At 40.3% G+C, this 20,585-nt stretch overlaps 1 protein-coding gene across 3 annotated transcripts in view; it reads left to right on the top strand.

Moving 5' to 3' along the window:
• ADAM12 (ADAM metallopeptidase domain 12) overlaps positions 1-18,650 on the top strand; it is a 169,272-nt gene extending 150,622 nt beyond the window's left edge. For 2 of the 3 annotated variants that reach the window (XM_048945732.1, XM_048945734.1), the window contains exons 15-23: positions 2,689-2,797; positions 2,905-3,103; positions 5,669-5,746; positions 7,871-7,979; positions 10,194-10,329; positions 10,991-11,099; positions 11,230-11,412; positions 15,372-15,499; positions 17,548-18,650. In XM_048945732.1, the coding sequence (XP_048801689.1) occupies positions 2,689-2,797; positions 2,905-3,103; positions 5,669-5,746; positions 7,871-7,979; positions 10,194-10,329; positions 10,991-11,099; positions 11,230-11,412; positions 15,372-15,499; positions 17,548-17,611 (1,115 nt within the window). In that variant the 3' untranslated portion in view covers positions 17,612-18,650. The remainder of the gene's footprint in view (positions 1-2,688; positions 2,798-2,904; positions 3,104-5,668; positions 5,747-7,870; positions 7,980-10,193; positions 10,330-10,990; positions 11,100-11,229; positions 11,413-15,371; positions 15,500-17,547) is intronic. The other variant, XM_048945733.1, reaches the window with a different exon arrangement.
• The last annotated feature ends 1,935 nt before the right edge of the window (positions 18,651-20,585 follow it).

Here is a 20,585-nt window from a genome sequence, read left to right as displayed (position 1 = left end):
AATCCCAATCTACCATGTGTTTTGGTTTGATAGAGATGAAATTGAATTGAAGCTAGACTTCTGTTTCCAGGCCCCAGCTGATTGTTGGGTACCAGGTGTTTCATAACCAGACTGCTCTTAGCCTGGCAGGGGAGCATTTCCTTGTGCTCCATGAAGCCCATTTCCTTGTCAAGTAATATTGGTTGGAGTTAAAGCTTGCTGGCTGATATCTGCAAGGATGCTGCAGATGTGTTCTTCCTGTGAGCTGCGTTCCATCACATGTAACGTCCTTGACTTGTGCAGTCAAAAAATAAAATCTTTCAGCAGGTGAAAGAGAAGGCAAATACCTTAAAATCTCAATATTTCAGCCATTTTTAATAAGTATTTTATTGGTCAAAAAGCAGGATGTGAGGCATGCATTTTGCTTTTGGCAGCAGAAAAAAGAAGACCTGTAGCACTCATGGTAGGTGGGTGGTTTACTCCTTTGGTGAGGTGAGGTGGGTCTGAAGGAGGTCAATCATTGCAGGTATTGGAGAAAAAAGCAAGGTGCTTTACTTGGGCTTTCACTTACAGTATGTTTTTCTTTACTTCCTTCCCTTTGCATTCTGAAACTGGAGTAGTGTATGCATATGTTAATGTTTGCATCATCTGAATAGTTAATGTGCCTGGCCTGGAAAGATGAAGGGGGATCTATATGCTGAAAATGTAAATTTCACTGTTGCTTTTTGCGCAGTGCCTTGTCTGGATGCGTTTGTTGATTTTTTGATTGCTGCTTGTGGTCTAATGAAAAGAAGTGAAAGAATCCTGGGTGAGTCCCTTTAGCAGTTCCAGATTTGAGAAAAATTCTGAACTCAGCAAGCTTGATAATAATCTTCCAAGGAATTTCAGACTCTTGTCCTTCTCTCCAGGGAACCAGCAGCTCACATTCTGTTCCTTCTTTGCCCTCCTTTTGGGGTTTTCCAGTTTCAATGTGTACAAATCTCAGACTGAAAAGACGGTGCCATCTTAAGCCTCTCCACGTTTTAATTTTTTGTCCTTAATAGCATTAGATTGCTGCTTGGCAGTATGGAGTATTAGTCAAGCTTCTGACTGTGAAATGCAGATAATTAATTGAGGCTTTAATCTCCAAGTTATCAGTGAAAAGAGCCACACTAACTGGGAGTTTTACAATCATATTTGTATGTTCTTCAGGAATTGGACCCCCTTTTTTTAAGCCGCCTTCTTCTTTGAATGTTTATAATGAAATCTTCAGGACACTTTATATGGGTTATATATTGCATCCCCAGTTACGGGCATACGCACATGCAAGTGGCTCAGACCATCTGAAAAATGGAACATTAATTCTGCCTCTGTTAAAGATTGAGGAACACTGTGAAAATGGCAAACTCTCAGCCTTTAGGCTATCACAGAATTTGCTTTGTGTTCTTGTTTCAGTTTGGCTGATCTATCAAAAGTACAAAATGTATCCAGCATATAAATGCTAAGATTTTTAGCCAGTGTATGTACATCCTTGCCACTTTGTCTTCTCAGAAGTCTGTGCACTGGAGTAGATGAAATGTTGGCAATTGTTGGCAATGACCCAATTGTGCTATGAATTATTTCATGGATAGAAAATATGGGGTAGTAAAGGGCCCTAGCAAAGGGCCTTTAATCTATCAAAGAACAGCAATTATTTACTGGAAATAGAAGCTACCATTCACGTTAAAAATAAAGGAATGAAATTCTAATGCAGGAGCTAATTAAACATTGCACAGTCAAAGCATGAACGTAGATCCCCCACCTCTTAGACATCAGATACGTGTATGAATGCTACCCAAGAAGATTGCCCATAGTTGGTGATAATCTGGGGAAAACAAAACCAAACACACAAAAAAAGATGGACGGGAGAATCTCTGCTTAAGAGATTAGAATACGTGTTCTAATAGGCACCTTTTGACTTCTGAAATGTAGGGATGAGTAATCTGTCTGCACAAACATTTCCAGTACTATTCCCATTAGGGAAGTTCCTTTGCTGCTTGGATATGTCTCCATTGCAGAAGGCTGCAGTAGATAAGAACCAGATGCTGCCTGTCTTCTCAGATTCCTAGTTCCACCACCGTGGCAGAAAGGATCCTCCCTTCAGGTCAGTCTTTCCTCTCAGGCATGGATTCCTTCCTCCTCCAAGCACGTCAGCTTGAGCTGGCATGTCAAGTGTCGTGGTTTTATGGCCATACAGCCCATATAGCACTCTTGTTAGCAACCAGATTTTTTTTTTCTGATGTCTTGTTGTTCTGAGCTGCGGTTAAAAAGGCTTTTCTTGACAACTATTTCCATTGGCTTCAGCTCCTGGGCCGTTGCTTGAATCACACGGACTCCTGTAAAACAGAGGGAGTTCACTTACCAGCTGGCCTGTGTCTTTCTTCATTAGATTTGGCATTTGCTGAAAGTTTTCGTGTCCTAGGAGGATTCACTAGAGGGCCATCATCTAGAAACTCGGAAAGAGAGCGAGTCCTGCATTGTCTGCTGCTCAGCACTGCCAAGGGAGACAGAGAACTGTGGAAAAGACGCGTGTCTGGGCCCTTCCATTAGCATGCTGATCCAGCACAAGGGCTCTGCTGCTCTTCATCGGCATGCACATCACGTCCCGCCTTCCCCTAAAACGTCGGTGGAGCTCAAAGGAAATTATTAAATCTCGTATGAGATGAAAGTTCTGATTAGGTTTTGTTTCAGGTGCCAAACCCGCTCCTGGGATCTGCTTTGAGAGAGTCAATTCTGCAGGCGATCCATACGGCAACTGTGGCAAAGACTCCAAGAGCTCCTTCGCCAAGTGTGAGCCCAGGTAGGGCCTCTCCTCGCCAGCACAGGAACTGCTGTGATGGTGGTGGGAATGGGTTCGTGCCATCTACAGTTATTTAACTCATATTTGGTTTTGTCTGTTTCCTTCAGAGATGCTAAATGTGGAAAAATTCAGTGTCAAGGAGGAGCCAATCGACCTGTAATTGGTACCAATGCTGTTTCCATAGAAACCAATATTCCGCTTCAGGAAGGTGGCAAGATCCTGTGTCGTGGCACCCACGTGTATCTAGGGGATGACATGCCTGACCCTGGTCTCGTGCTGTCAGGAACCAAGTGTGAAGATGGAAAAGTAAGGACCTGAAATACTCTTGGACAAGGAGAACATCACTGCCCTCACGACACAAACTATTCTGTACTAAATTGGTTGTGGTTTGCTTTGGATCTTCATTTTAATTCTTCACAAGAGGACTGATGGGCTCTTATTGTTTCTCCTGTCTCACTGTGTTAGGTGCTTACGCTCTTCTTCTGACTGCTCTTCTGGATTACAGATTTACAGATGCATTGCAAGTTGCTTAAGTTCATAGCCCTTTTTCTTTAGGACAGTCCTGAGTATCTGTCCAGTCAGGTTAGAGGTTCCTTGCAAAATACATTATGAAATTCTGAGGAGCTCATGGTATTCACCTTGGAAGTATTGCAATTAAGCTACTATTTTCATATTTTTTTTTCTACCAGTGATGCTAACTTTCTTAATGTCTGTGGCATTGCAGAATTTTCGTTGATGTCACGTTAGACTTTAACTCTGCTGATTAGCCTCCCACCCCTTTTTGGATGAAAATCTGCTTCTGTACGCTCCATTTTGAAAATATTAATCCATATTAACATTCAGCCTTCAAAACTGATTTTTGAAATCATATTTAGCAAACACTGTGAGTTACCTGGTGTGAACGCAGGCCAAATTCCATATGGCACATTCACAGGATTTACTTGTAGAGAAAAAGAACAGAGAACCAGCCTAAACCATTCTGTGATTGAACAAAAGGTGGGAGACAGACATTTAATAGGGAGAGAAATGGAAAAGAGTCCAGTGGCCACTGAAATGGAGAATGTTTCTTTACCCCCAGTGGAGAAGAGGAGAAAAAGCACTTTAATAATCTGTCGTGGATTCAAACAAGCCACTGAATTTCTGATTGCTTCTGAATAACATTGGAGCATCACATTGCTTTGAGAGCACATCCCTCATGCAACTCTAGTTCTACTGCAGGCAAACAACACTTACACAACATTTCTAAGTCAGTCTGTTACAGAACTTTTTTTCAAGGAAAATTCAATGCTGGGAAAGCACCCCATTATGTTTTACTAATGAGTATTTAATCTTTCTAATCTATCTAATCATACACATACACACCATAGAACGCACACGCTAATACTTATGAAATTGTATGTTTTACTCTGAGGACATTAGAGCACTTGTATTATGGATTAAGAATATGAATTTAAATATTCTTGAGTTCTCTAAGCTGAAGATACACCATTTGCAATGCAGCCATTTTAATGTGATCAGAATTCTGTGTGCTGCTGCACTCTGAATACTTGAATGGTGAATACTGCTGTAATCAGACCATATTCTCTACATGCCTGCATGTTGATGCCAATTCACTCTAATTTCTTTTCCATTTTTCCTTCTCCTCAGGGGATAAGTGCCCTGATTAAGCATCCCTGTCGTCTCCTTCAACACTTTCCCCTGCTTAATGCTAATTCTTTTGACTGACTTTTAGTACTACTGAACTGAGCTGCAGTTAAAGAGGAACAAAATTGTGAAGTGATTTTTATTTTATTTTAATCTTTTACTTTTAGTTGATATAGGACAGTAACAGTCATTCTAGTCCTAATTTCTTCTTTGTTTACAGTTTTGAGTAGGATAACTTCTCATTACTGACATCCTCATCAGTCATCTGACTGCTCAATGGTGTTGTTTGGTGATGCTAATCTTGCTGTGCCCCAGTTTTCATCTGTATTGACAGAGTAACATTTTCCAGATTGGAAAACAAAAAACTGTGCATCTGAATACTTTACACGCACTGTTTGTTTACTTCCATTTCCTAGAAGGTTGTTATTACGTTTTATGTATGGCTGTTTTATATTTGACACCAAAGTTTGTTTAGCTTGGGAAAACTGTCAGAAAGGTCTCAGTTCTGCTGAAGAACAATAATGAGCCCATATGTATCAATGAGGCCAGGTGGATATTCAGGCAGTTCTAGGTCCACATTCTGCTCTAGTATATATGAGTACCGTGCCATTGGTATAAACAGAGATATGCAATTTTAAAAGGGGACCTGAATCAAATCCTAACTTCGTACTCCTGAAAAAAAAAGGCAAAAAGCTGGAAGTTTTTAATTGATGTTGAAAGAAAACCAAACGTGAGCTATGATGTCAAAACTCAGTATTGGCCAAGGTGCTAACCAAGAGTAATATACAAATTTCAGAGATTTTGACCTAGGTGGTCTAGAAGGGCTTATAGAGAAGAAAATACCTAAGGTTGATGTCTTTACCTTTTCGTCAATGGAATGCTGTCAGTACAGCACGTGTGTTGGGAGACCTTTGTAAGTGCTAAAACAGCCATTGGCAGATGAATAGATAGATAGTGCTGGAGAGGGACGCAGGGCACAGTTTAGGCCAGATATTAGGAAAAATTTCTTCTCAGAAAGAATGGTCTGGCTTTAGCCTTGGAGTGGTGGGGACACCATTTCTGGAGATGCTTCAGAGCTGTGGAGATGTGATACTGAGGGACGTGGGCATGGTGAGGTGGGCTGGGGTTTGATTTGAGGATCCTAGTGGTCTTTTCCAGCCTTAAGGTTTCTATGAAGATCACTAGCAGTTCTGCTCCTATTAAAATTCCCCTTTTCTTATTTTGCAGATTTGCCTTAATCGCCGGTGCCAGAATACAAGTGTTTTTGGTGTGCATAAGTGTGCAACAAAGTGCCATGGACGTGGAGTAAGCATTTTATAGGAATCCTTTTTGTTGTTGTTCTTTTGTTTTGTATTTTTTTAGAGTCAGTGAACACTGGACAAGAAGTGATTTTATGTAATGCCTTTGAGATCTATGATTCTTTGTAACTGCAGAATAGAATCATAGAAGTTGCAAGGGACATTTAAAGGTCATCTAGTCCAGCTCCCCTGCAATGAACAGAGATACCCACAGCTAGATCAGGATGCCCAGGCCTTATCCAGCCTTGCCTTGAAAGTCTCCAGGAGTAATAATACATCAGTCAAAGTCATTGCAATGCTTTTTTCTTATGTATTTCAATTTTCAGTGTCCCTTATATGAACTAATAGAAGTGAAATTATTTTTATTTAACAAAGGAATATTTATCAGTTAGTAATTATCTTGCTCTTAATTAACAGTCTGTGATAAAAAGGAATTTTGTCATCTTCAAAGAAATTTTGTCTAACCTTCCTTCATGAAGAGTTTCCATTAACATTTCAAAAAAGACAGTTTCTATGTGGGCCCAGCAAAGCTAAAATATGCATTTGAATTAAGATATTTGAAAAAAAGTATTTTCAAAAGTACTGAAGTAAAATCATACTGATGAGTTGAATGCTATGGTGACACAGAATGAAAAATCAACCAGGAAGAGCAAAGTCTTCTGAAAGCTAGTTTTATGTTATGAAAATGCTAATCATGTCAAGATATGCCTTATTAACCTTGATTTTCTAATGATCTGTTTGTTTCTGCAAAAAGCTCTGACAGTTCTCTGTCCTCTCCTGTGAAGGGATTTCAATTTTCTGTAATTTATCATTTTGAATTCATAAAACTGCAGTGTTGATGGTGCTGCATCTTACCATTATGCTGGGGTAACTGTCAGCTTAGGGGAGCATCTTTATGCCTGTGTTATGGAGAGTCTACAGGGACTCCAAGGAGCCAGAGAGGGCCTCATGGAACTGTGGAGGGGAACTCCTGTAGATCTGCAATTAAAAAAAAACAAAAAACAAATGATATTTTCAACTATCTTGCTGTTTTTGAAAAGTAAATCATTTCTTTTTGCATTTTACATGACCATAGCAAAGCTAAGCTATTGCGTGATGTTTTAATACTCTGCAGACGCAGCCAGTATGGTCTTTCTGACAGCCTGCCAGCTGACCTTGCCAGAAAATGAGTATCTGTGAACTCCCATGAACTAACTGGTGTCTTATAAATCTGTCTGTTGATCTGTTGTGTTTTCCCCGTGGTGGTGGCAGATCTTAAGAGCCATAAAGAAAGAAGAGTACAGACTCTGTAGTAGGGTCTGTTGTGAAAGGACAAGGAGAAATGGTTTCAAACTAAAGAAGGGGAGATTTAGATTGGATTTAAGGAAGAAATTTTGTACAGTAATGGTAGTGAGGCACTGCACAGGCTGCTCACGGAGGTGCAAGTGCCCATCCCTGCACCCAAGGTCACGGGATGGGCTTTGAGCACATGATGGACCTCTGGGTTTCCCCATTAACTGCAGGCCTTTAGAGATCCCTTCCAACTCCAATAGTTGTGTGATTCTATGTGTCTGTATGGGTCATGCAAATATAATACTAGAGGGAGGGTCTCCTCTGCCCTGCACCCAGTTTCACACGTTCTTCCAGCAACTGCTGCATCTCAGAGCTGGGGGTCTGAGCAGTGTAGAAATCAGCATGTGGTCTGACATGAGACCTTAATGGATAGGAGAGATCAACTGAGCTGACAAAGCTTTATGGTGTTAACAACACGGAGCAGCTCCTCTTCCTGTGAAGGTAAAAGGAACAGAAGTTAGAAAGCAGACAATGTTGCTGCTGGAAGCAAAGAGAGAACAAGACTTAAGAGGTGTCTGATTATCCTTACTGTGGTTATTGAAGCTGTAGGCTGATGCAACTCAAACTATTACCTGCTACATAAATAACGCTTTTTTTCTTCCTTCCCATTGTATTTGGAGTTGCTTTGTGCCATCCTAGCTGTGACAAGGAGCAAATATCAGTACATCTCTTTTGTGACATGAGCTTTATTTCGCTCAGCTGTGTCACCAGCTGATTAAGAGGCACTGTTGGCCGGTGCTGTTCACAGTTATACAGCAGAATCCTTTTCATGTTCGGCCGTCTGTCTTTTCTTTTGAAGGTTTGCAACAACAAAAAGAACTGTCACTGTGAGGCTGACTGGGCTCCTCCGTACTGTGACAAGCCAGGCTTTGGTGGCAGTGTGGACAGCGGGCCCATCAGGCAAGCAGGTGGGTAATAATTCATGCTTTAGCTCTTGCTTCCATGATAACGGAAATGCAAAATGTCACCTTGCGAGCAATGAGCTTGCAGGACTGCAGGAAGCCCGGAAAACAGCTTATTCTGAATGTATTGGTTAGCAACTTGCAAATCTGGTGAAGAAAAGCCAAAGCCAGCTGAGTGCATTGCTCTTCCTGCTTAACTAAAGCCACAGTAGTCCTGGTGAATCTCATCTCTTTTTTTTTTTCCAAGATATATGATCAAGTTGAGTTAGAAGTGAGGAAGAAATTCTTTACTCAGAGGGCGCAGGCTGCCCAGAGAGGCATGCTTGGCTTTAATATCCCTTCCAACCATGCCTTAGTAGCTCCCCAAAAATGTGCAGGACGTGGTACTGGCCTAAGCTGCAAGCAGGAAGCTGCAAAGATGAGACATGCAGCATTTCTGTGCATGGAAAAATCAGAAGTCTATCTGATACTGTGCTTCTAGAAGGATTTCATTATTGTTTTATATTTCTGCACTGTGGAACAAAGGTGATTTCTGATTGTATCGGATTTTAACTATATTTTGTAGAAAGCTTCTGCAAGTTAAGTAGAAATTCCCTTCCCATATGATAGCAGGAGGACGAGTGATTTTCTGTAATTTGTATTTCAGCTTCCCCTTGTTCAGTCTGCAGAACATTGGCACTAGTATCTCCCTCCATCTCTGGCCAGCCTCAGAAGGAATTATTTCTACACGTAGTGCAATTTTATAGGATTTGATAATCATCACTCGCCAATTTTTCTCCACAGTACTGTAACTTTAGTGACTTCCACAGAGATATTTCTGATTTATGTCTGAGCAAGTGACTGGGCCAGCAGCCTGCTCATATATCCATATATAACCTCAAACTTGCTGGAAAGCGAGCTGCCCATTTTCACATGAATAATGCCATCCAAAACCAAAAAGGATTGTATTCTCTCCATGCCAGATCCTGCTCTGAATTGCAATGTTGGCTTTATGACATCACTGTCATTTCCATGACAAAGCACCACGTGTGATTCCTCTGCTGAATGGTTGTTTTGTTGTTTTTTTTTAAATACCTACCAGCTGGTAAGATAGCAAAGGAGCAGTGCTGAGGCACTGAACAAGTGTGACTACCTGTGTGTTAAATGTTCTTCTGCTCAGAGCATTGTATTCCCTTTTCAGCTTATCTTGTATCAAAGTATCTAGGGAGCTACAAATATATTACAATAACGTGCTGCATAGGCAATGCTAACTGAAGACAAATACAGGTTATCTTTTATAATTCTTGCAGTTTGTGTTTCAGAAGCTAATGCTTCAGTTTAACAGAAAACTGTTTTCAGTGTGTTATTCTCTAAAGACAGCGCTGCAATTAATAACATGGGAACAAACAAATATGGAAATTGTGAGAGGACCTAATTCTCTATCCTTGACATTTGGATTTCAATATGAGCTCTTGACAGGGTGGTTGGGATGATCTGAGTAGTTTGCACATCTCTAAATCAAATTACTGAAGAATTAGCTCAATAAAATGTGTTTATCTTCGTCAAACACAGCACGTGGCCTCATTAGCATTTAGTAACTGATTTCTCCCAGCTGACTTGGAGTAAACCCAGGTGTTTGACCATGTATTTTTCTTATTAAGAAGTCTTAAATATATAATTGCTAAGTAGAGAAGTTAATTAATTTACACTGCATGATCAAATGTAATAATTTTATCCATCTTCTAGAAATGGTGGGGGATGCATTGCTCTGCAGCACTTCACACCCATCAGGTCCCATGTTGCTGCTGACTGTGTTCCCCTGCCCTGATACAGGGTGAGAGCCAGCTGACCAAAGTTCCACCAGGATAAGGCTGAGACAGTGATGATAGGTTACCAGAGCAAAGTTTAAATATGCATCTCCTGCTGTGGGAGGGTGCACTTCTAGGTCAGCAGTCCTGCAGAACCACAACATCCCCTCCTCCGGGCGATGATCACATCACATAGCCATCAGTATCAGAGCTGCTGCTTACCTCTTTCTAAAAATGAGGCTTGCTTCCAGCTGGAAGTCATCCAGCCAGGATTTGCATCTCTGCTGAGCCTCACTTAGGTCCCAGCAATGCACTTCACAGCTTAAAGTACTCTGGAACAGCAGTCACCGGGGCTGGGCATCAGTAGTAGTACGGGGCAAGTTTCAATACAGATGGCCCTTGGTAGAAGTTAACTGGCTGTGTTTTGTTGCAGATAATAAGAGTTTAACCGTAGGAGTGTTGATCACCATTCTGTGCCTTACCTTTGCTGGGTCAATCATGTATCTGAAAAGGAAGACTCTCATGAGATTGCTGTTTACAAGTAAGAAGACGACGATAGAGAAATTAAGGTATGATTGGTTTCTGTATTATGCTCCCTATTATTATTATCTTTAAAGATATGAGTAGCAAATAACTGTGAACACAGCAAATCTCATCTCAGCATTTATCTCAGAATGGCCTGACAGTGCTTTACACAGATCCAGCCTTAGAAATATTCACCCAGTGTTATCAGCAGTGTTCTTCTGATTTAGTTAAACGTCACTGATTGTCAGTAATAACGTGAGGTTTGGTTTGACTGCATACCTCTTCGTTTGCAATAAAAAAAATTTGGAACTGAAGGAAGTCTTACTTTTATTTCCGTTTGCATCAAACAGTTTCATTACATTGCATGGCCTTTTATCTACACTCAGGCGAGTGAGCCGATGCTTCCATATTTGAGGTCATTACTGTTTAAATGCTAGGTTCATTAGAAGAGTCTCTTGGGCGCTGCAAAGCTGCATTGGCACAGATTGCAGGAGCTAATTTAACAGACCACTGGTTCCCAAAAAAAATCAATATTTATTTTTATTCTTGCAGGAGCACTAGAGAATCTTTACTTCCCTTATTTACTGTAAAAAGTCAGCAAGTCCTTGTGAAATCTCATTCTGAAAAGAGATTACTGTTTAAAAAAAATGCCACGAAGCAGAGAAGCAGACTGTTGTGTTCACTACATATACGCTCGTATTGCAGGTCTGTGAGCCCAGCGAGATCTTCTAGATCATCTCAGCCCAGTCACGTTCGTACCACGTCTCTCAGTAAAAATCTCATCATGAAGCCACAGAATACAAACATGCAAAAAGTAAGTCTTTAAGAGGTTAAATGAGATTCATAGCTTTTAAGTAACATATGATAGCATATTAGCAGAGATCTCTAGAGCTGTATCTCTTGTATCAGCTCCTTTTGGAGCTTACGACTGTTGGTTTCTGCAGAGAGATGGCCCAAGGCGCCCACTGCCCTATCAGATCGTTGACATCAGTGACCCGGTGAAGACACACCATGTGCCACAGCTGAAGACCCCTCAGCGTGTCCTGCCGCCCCTTCCCCAGCCACCCTGCCACCAAGCAGGGCCTGAAAGGCCCCTTCCTGCCAACCCCACGCTCAGGCTCTCCCAGGTAACCATGGAGTTCATCTTCTGTCTGACATTGAATGTGTGAATATCCACCTATAACGAATAGGAATGAAGTGGTTTTCTCATCTTTCCCCTTTGCCTTTAGCCATAGTCTAGTCTTTGTACTTTTTGCACTGTAGGAATAGAGTGTAGATAATAGCAATGCCTTAAGATCCCGTTGTACCCAGGAAGGCAGTCTTGGTTTCTGCCAACAGAGGCACCAATCCCAACATTCCACCACTCCACTCAGAAGGCACAGCAGTACAAACAAGTTCCATGTCATGGGCAGACCCATCCTGCCTAGCCAGAGGGGAAGCTACAGGGCTGTTAGGAAGGTGACAAATAATAATACAGTTGAAGAAGTAATAAGAGTAATAATATAGTTGAAGAAGTCAAATTACAAATATCTTGCCCAGAAACAAAATGTGTATTGGCTTGTAGTTCAGTTCTTCTAAAGGGCATGTGATTTGTTGGGTTGGTACAGAACACAGATCTAAGAAGAAAGACTTCTGCTTGTCCACACTTATTTCATGTACACCTACCTCTTCTTCCACTGTTTAAGTAGAGCTTGTTTATAATCAGATGCATCTCAATGCAGTGTTCAGGATAGATGGAGTTGTCTGTGCACTTGTCTATATCACATTGCCCTTTTCTTGTCACTAACTTCTCTCTTTTGGTCACATTTGTAACATGATTGAGTCTTAGGAAAGGAGTCAGGCATCCAGCTAGCTTTGTTTTATAGATGTTTTGCTGCTTAAGATAAACTCCAAGATTAAAATGAAGTGCATGTCATTATCACCAAGCTATCTTAATTGAGCAGCATATTAGTCTGTGTGCAGTTACTTACCTCAAATCTGTACTCAAACAGCTGTGGCTTGAGGGATTGTGCATACTAGAAAGCTGGCTACGATGGCCAAGGACAGTGCTTTCTTCATGCAGCAACCTTGTGAGTTGGTCCCAAGGCACTTTCTCAGGGGTTAGCAGGTGGATTGGGAAGTGCTTTGGAAGATAGGTGCAAAATGAGCAAAGAAGTAAAAAGGGACAAGACAGTGCTGATCTGCCATGCCACTGTGTTTAGATATTATGGCAGTAGAGAGAGTGTAGAAGGTTTTAATTTGGATGTCTGAACATTGAATCACTTGGGTTCAATCGACTTTTAAAAGTAGAGACAGTTTATTAATCTTTTTCAAAGTATTCAAGTTCTTTCTTCTTCCATCCTGCTAGTCATTTATTTTCCCATTCAAGGGAATGGGAAATATTGATTCTTTCAAAAATAGGTTTTATGGGAGATCTGGACTGGTACTGGTTGGTGTTGTCTTTGGCTCTGATGGTTTCACTTTTTGTTTCCTTGCATTTCTTAGAACACTGCATATTTCACATTGGTCAAAATTAGTATTTTAAGTACAAGTGCTGTTCTATTCCTCTGTCAAATAGTTCACTAAAAAAAAGTTCATTTAGCACCATACAAGCCAGCCCTCACTAGCACAGGGAAGTAGGAGAAAGGGCTTCCCATGGAAAAGGAACTGTGTGTTTCTCAATGTGATAGGACATCTGCCCCAGCCAGCCACAGCAAATGCAAGTGACCAAATGCAGTCACTACAATTCTCCCTACATACATGCCCACCTCTTCAAATCCCACAAAGCAGAATACTAGCTCTCCAGCACCATCATGACCCAAGTCTGACAGGGCTGAAACTACAAAAGCAGCTTTTCAGCTTAGCAGCTGAAATTAATTGCAACTCCATCAAGCAAAATAACAGTGTTTTCAATTTTCAGTTGCTGTATGAAACAGAAGCAAGACAAACATGGGAACAACTCAAGGCAACTTAGAGAACAAGCAAGAGTGCATTCTTTCAAAATCATAATTCAAGATTGTCAAAAATAAATAACTTTCTATGCTCTAGGGATGCGTAAATGACTGCATGGGAAGAAAACATTTTTCTTAGTTAGTTATTTACCCCCTCAACATTTAGAGGATGTAAATTAGCTTTAAAATAGTTTGGGTCTAGTTCATGTAGATGCTACCTGAAGTATTGCATCTGCACCAATTGCTTGGAACTGCATCCAACAGGGTTAAGAGAGAAAACACTTTAAAAATAATTGCTACATGATTTATACCAATCATCCAGGGACTCAGTGTTGCAATATACTGCTGAAGAAGAGCACCCCAAACCATTCACTTTTCTGTTGCTTCTATCTCCCTTGTTCAGCTTCTCTCCTCTGAGAGGTGTTTGCACATGAGCTCCTTTCCTGCTGCCTCTGGCTGAGAGCAGTGGGTAAATAAGACACAACATGTGAGGTGAAGACAAGTGTCTTCCCCTCTAGTGGCCGTTGAGCTGGCAATGAATTAATTATTACTTCATAGTAAATTTCCCTTTAAGATTTAATTAAAATAGTTTAAAAAATAATAATAAAACAAACAAAAGCAGCAGCAAATGAACTGGTGCCAGGTTTAATATTTAACAATATTTAGTATTTAACTAAACTAATAAACAACTTCTACTTTCAGGTGCTTTCACAATACAAACATATTTAATCAAGGGGCCAGATTCATTGTCAGTATTAATCTCCCAGCCCCATTAAGTTGGTCAGGAAATGAATCAGGTGTTCAGCTGGTACCCACCAAAATTACCTCTGCAGTATGAGTGATGGGTCAGCATCTTCAGAATAAACATTCACGTGAGGAGCTAAGGGAACCAAAAGAATTCACTTGGGTGAGGCATTCAAGGTTACCTTCATGCTCAGCCACAGAAGATGCTCACTCCGTGGGCTGTCCAGACTCAGCACACAGGTTAGCCATTCCAGCCAACTTCCTTCCAAATAAAATGGTTGGAAAAAAAACAAAAGCAACTGATGTGGCACTAAGGAGCCTGGTTTAGTGGATATGGTAGTGAAGGGTCAGTAGTTGGACTAGATGATCCTTGTGGTCCTTTCCAAACCTTAATGATTCCATGATTGAGCCCCATTTGTCCTTGGCTGCTCTGTGCTGCTCAGAAAGTCTTTCATTCCCTACTTTCTTCTGTTTAAATCCATTCTTAGAATGCCTACTGATAGTCACCCTGTGTTCCCTTTCTGAAAGAGTAAAACATCTGTCACAAAAAGGAAGAAAACAAAGGGATGCTCAAAACGAATGGTGAAAACTGGTGTTTTATTCATGAGTAACTCATGCCTCTAGGGGTCTGTTTTGATTACATTTTTCAAGGGATCTTTAAATTATGCCTGTAAGCTCTTGTTTCTTCTTGGTCAACCTTACCAGTTACAGCAAACTAACAGTGAAGGGTAAAATTACTCTGTGCAATGTTTTTAGAGAAAGCGTGGTGAGACCCATAGCAGATGGATCTGGAGATCTTGGGTACGTTGGAGAGTTAATCTGTCCCAGTTCTTCTTAATAAAGACCACAAGTAGACACCCTGCCCTGTTTGCAGGGCTTCAGGGACCACACAGAAGAGACATGAGCTCATGTCTGCCAGCAGATGACTTCTGTTCCCTATTAATGAATCATGTAATTCCACTAAATGAAAGCACAACAGCGTCTCTAAACAGCAGCAACAAAAAAAAAATCACAGACGTTCCCAGTTCAAACTGGAATTGAGCAGTTTACATCTATGCTCATCTAAGTCTGTATTTTAATGTCATTGCTAGTTCTGCCGCTTTTCTCTATATCTTCTTTTACATCTATGTGTATTCATTCTGTGTTGTTCTTCCTTTACCACCAAATAATCTGAAATTTCAATCTCAATGCACACACTATCTCTAAAATAAAGAATAATTTAAAAAAACCCCAAATCCCTGAAGTATAAAACGTTCTTTAAAACATAGGTGCCTACTTATTAGAAATACATTAGAACAGTCTCATCTAAATATGTCTACAACTGTGCTGAACCTAGCAACCACCGAGCTAGAGCAAAGATATGCTAAATCCAGCTTTAGAGACGAATATGATGAATTTCTATTTTATTGTAGGAAAACCACAAGCCAAACCCTCCTCGGAAGCCTCTACCAGCAGATCCCCTGAACAAAGCTCGTTACAACAGCGCGTGCACCCCAGGGCTCGGACACACGAAAGCGCTGCCTCACATTGCTCCTGTAAGGTTGGTTCTCCTCAACATGGCTTGACTCGTAGCACAGCACTGACAGGTCTGAGATATCTTACAGCAGATCCTCTGTGCTCTGAGGAGCTGTGACTGTTGCTGAGTGATACACGAAAAGCATCTTCTATTTGCTCATCAGAAAGCCAGGGATTCCCACCAAGAGGATATTGGCACAGTTGCACTGACTGCCACAGGACTAAGAGCATTTCTGATACACATGGAGGTCTGACTGCCCAATTACTACTGCTGTTCCTTGTAAGAGAAAGTAGTCAATAAGTATCAATTTCTAAAAGAAATAACCTCTTGCAGAATAGTCCTATTCAGCCATCCCACCTACGGAATTAGGCTGAGAAGTGAACATTGCTTTTCAAGTCAGACACCAATAAAAGTAGTTTTCTGTTTGCAGATTCCACAGCAGAACATTATATCATCCAAAAATACTACCTCAAATATTCACCAGAAGCATCATATGCGTCTGAAAGCTGATGTTCAAAAAAACAAAAATCAATCTGGAAGTGAAATGATTATCCCTACCAGAGCTGCAGAGGAAAAAAGAGTAATCAAGATTTAAAGGCTCAACAATGCATGCAAGTTTGCAAGTTTTGTATATGGATTATTTCACTAAATCAAAAATATTTTACAGGCAGGCACTGCTTGTAAAGAGGTTTTGTCATTATTTTATATTTCACAGCTATCAGAAGGTAATCCATCCCATAATTGTAATGAAGTGCAGTATCACTCAAGATGAAAGGATGAGAAATGCAGGATTTCCATTATACAGGAAAGAGCCTATTGGTATATTTACAGTTATATAAGTATACGTGTAAATAAAAGGAGATGTAGTAAAGTAAAAAGTGGATAGGAAGCTAAGTTAAAAAAAAAAAAGGGGGAAGAGTTGCAAAGATTTTCAGTTGTACTTTATCATAGAGGAAAAAATGAAAACTTTCTGGCTGCTTTTTTCTTTGACATATAAAAACTCAAATTTTAACTCCTAGACAAAAGAATGCTAACAGGCAGTGCAGTTTAGACTCTTTGCCTGATAAAACTACACAACATCATTATTTTTAATCCATGCGTAGCCCCTAAAGAAATACATGCAAGAGGCAGCTTAGTTGTAGGCAAACTGCAGTAAGTCAAGCCACAGGTCTGAGCAGCACAGAAAGCTTTAACAACCCCACCCCATTTCTCCTAGAGTATGCTTTCCTATTCCCAGCTGTCCAAAAACATCACACAATGATATTGTGCCACAGTGTTGCCCTATGAGGAAGATAGAATTACCACATTATCTGAGCATCATCTTGCCTTAGGAAAAATAATAATAATAATTGTTAAAAATAATTGTTAAAAATAAAAGTAATTGTTACTTTCTTACTCAAAATTCTTCATATTCCTACGCGTACTTGTGGTTGGACTAGATGATCTCCAGAGGTCCCTTCCACCCCTACGATTCTGTGACTCCTGTGTGATTCTGTGACCTGTAGGGAAGATAAGAGTAGCATTTTAAGCCATAGGAATTCCTCTACTGAGGCATTTAACATTGCTCAGAAAATAGAGTCAAGTTAGTTTTCTAATACTTCTAGCAAAAGGACTTGAAGAGGGTGCTTTGATTAAGCTCCAGGCTGTGTCTTCTAGTAGGGTAATCTGAAAGTAATAGCATCTCCAGCTGACTGCTTCCATTGTTTCAAACCAACTGCTACTCTGTGATGCGGAGTAGCATTTTTGAAGGGGTGCAAAATTGATGGGCACTAAAGAAAGAAAGGACAATACCTGAAACACTGAGCTTATCCCCCAGCCAGGCAGCAATTCACACCTGAGCTCAGAGGAGGAGGCTGCTGTGCCACTGGTGTGTCATGATACATGTGCCTGTAGGGTGTGTGGTGGTACCCAGGGGGACTGTCTCAGCATGGCAGCCCCGCAGTATTGCCCCAGGTCAGCTTGGATAGCCCTCACCACAAAGTGCTACCCTTGTTCTTCACGACTCGAGCCCGATGCTGGCACTGAGACATAACAAAAGATGCAGTAACAATTTGCTGTTCTCTTTCCAACAGACCTGCTCCCAAGCATCCGCCGCCGGTACCCAGGTCCAGCAATGCTGCTGCTGATGTGAAATGAGGAGGAAATTGGACACCTTTATTTTAACAAGTGAAGACAGAAGTTTGCACTATCTTTCAACTCCAGCCGGAGTTCATTTTTATGACAATACTTAGACTTTTTAAATGTTTAAAACAGCATTATTTTTTAAGAGTTCTGAGCTACTGCCTTTGGTGCTGTGCTGTGCTATGGTGCTCTGTATACTTGCTCAGGTACTTGTAAATTATTAATTTATGTTGAATATTTATTACAGTGCAGTGCACTGTAGTAGATATTTTTACCACGGCTGAGTTTTCCTAAAAAGGAAGCCTTTTTTTGTAATATTTCAGTGAACTTGAATAACTCTGCTCTATTGGTCCTATATAGGGTGTTTAGTTTTGATCTATAAGGAGCGCTGATTCTCATGGATAAATCAAATGTGTAGAAAATTCAATCTCAGTAGTTCATAGCAAACTCTTGACTACGTATGTAGTCAGGGGAAACCATCTGGAACATGGTGAAATGCCTGATATCTGCACCCAGTGGTATTTACCAAAGTATCTCTCAGCGTTAGCAGTTGTACTGTAATTTCAGTTTTCACATTACTGTTTGAAATTGTCGAGAAATCTGTGCTAAAAGAGGATGTCTGTCTTTTGGACAAGTTCTCTTCGTGAAGAAGTACTGTATATATCTCAAAACTGTATTTTTGACCTCGTTTTCCTCAGACAACGTGGCTAGCACATACTGATGCAGATATCAGGCCTTCCAGTGTCATTGCCTTTTTGATTAATTAGCTCAACCTATGCCATGTAAGGTAGTACCATCTCACTATGTTGCATACCTGTACTGCTTAGACTGAAGACACACTACATGTAAGGGGTGGGGGGAAGCCAAGCATGACAAAGAATTAACATTTAAAAAAAAAAAAATCAACTATTATACTTATTTTCTTTTGCCTCATTGCTCTGCTTGTCAACTGTATTTTCCGTATTTACTACTGTTATGTATTTAACTTCTTAAAACATTGCTCTGGGTTTCTTAGTTTTGAAATCAAAATACGTATTTTAGAACATCACCTTTAGTTAGCTTAAGACATGAAGACAGAACTTCATCTCTTTGGTATGTGCCAACGCTACGTCTGATCTCTTTGGTACCTTCTCAGTAGCACTGCTGAACACCAGTGTTTCACATATGCTGTAATAGAAACAACTTTCAAATACCAGTTGGAACAGAGGAGGAAGAAGCTCTTACCTTACATAGGCTAGTTTCCTCAATGCCTGTAGTTTTGTGTTTGTTTGTTTGTTTTTTAAAGCAAAAATAAAAGCATTAATAGAAACGGATATCATTTCAGTAATCGTATTTAATTTTCCCCACTTATTCCCCATTTTAGCAACACAGCACTCGTGCTTAAACTAAATAAACAAAAATAAACCATAGTTAATTTGTTGATGGATAGCAAAATAAAGCACAAGAGAACACAAGCAGCCACACCATTGCCGCAGGTGATCTGTATACAGAGAACTGCTACAACAGGAGGATATCAGCTGATCCTAGGCTTGGAAATGAGGTTGAAAACAAAATTTCCAGGTAATATTGAGAACTTTTAGATGAGGATTTTTAAGTAGTTGAGATATGTTGTATTTAAAATGCTTCAACTCATTCCCAGCAACAGTAATGTGTTAATTAAATGGGAAGAGGGAAGGGACATCGCTGCATGCAGCAGAGTATGACCTGAATTCCCTGGTTCAAACACTCCATTTTCAGAATAGCAAGTGATCATGCTGCATCAAAGACTTTCTGATAACCACTGAAAAGGTAAAATTGTAAATAGTCAAAGGTAAGGACTTAATTAAATGACTGAAAAGTACCTCGTAGCTATTTGCACCAAGAATTCAAATGTTTAATGGCACCACTTAGCATGTGTACATTGGAGTAATAATTAGAAATCTGGGAAGTGAAGCCAATGGCATTATAGCGTAAAGAAAAAAAATAAAGCATATGCAGGGAAGTGGTTACAAGATTTTACTGAAATTAGAATATGTTTTGTGTTTGCAATAGCAATATTATTTCCTGATGCAGCAGAAGAAACTGATTGTACAAAGAAAGGTATATGTCATTATGCTGCAACTGAGATGTTATAGAAGAGCATTCAAGCAGTATTTTTCCAGAGGAAGCCTAGCATGACTTGCATAAATATGCTTTTGTTTTTATATTATTTCCCATTGCAGTGTGTATTGTGAGGGACATTATTTAAGTACCACACTGGATTAAAAAAAAAAAGGACATTTGATCTGAATGGAAATCATTTGATTTCTAAGAAAAGCCTGTTGAAAAGTGATATTCCAGCAGTCTGATATCAGAAATGTTTTCCACTTTAAAACACAGACTGACACATTACATACCTCCAACACTTCAGCGTAGGGAGGAAACCAGCTTTTGTTGATCTTGTTACTGAACCATACCAAAGATTTAAAATAAAAACAAACCAAAAAAAAAAACCTTAAATGAGTGAAAGCTTTAAAGCCAACCTGAAACTTGAGTTTTAAACTCCTGTGCAGTCCTAAAGGTGCAGAATTAGAAATGTCCATACACGCATCCTATAATCACAGTCATCCCATGTGAATCCAACACACAGTACAGCTCACAGGTTTCTCTGGGGATGCTGCAAACAAGTTTGATGTTGGAGAGTCTCTTCCCCACTAAAGAAACAACAACAAACTTTTTCTCCATATGTGGAAGACAGGAGAGGACTGATACAGAAAACATCCCCAGGTAGCACCAGTACCAGCAGCAGTGTGGTGTTTAAGTTAAAATGCCTGGATGTTCTAATTTCTTGTGTCCCATACCTGTGCTGCATTCCTGAGTCAATGGAAAGCAGAAGACACCATGCCCAGCACCTCTGCTGCTGGAAGGAGATGACAAAGGCCATCCATTGGCCATGGGTTGGGTGGGAAGGGACATCTTCTGCTCCTGCAGCAGAACTGCCCAGGGGCAACCAAGCATCAGTGCCCAAAAT

Source organism: Lagopus muta, chromosome 5, assembly GCF_023343835.1.
Source record: "Lagopus muta isolate bLagMut1 chromosome 5, bLagMut1 primary, whole genome shotgun sequence".
NCBI classification, from domain to species: domain Eukaryota; kingdom Metazoa; phylum Chordata; class Aves; order Galliformes; family Phasianidae; genus Lagopus; species Lagopus muta.
This window is presented reverse-complemented; position numbering and strand designations above follow the sequence as displayed.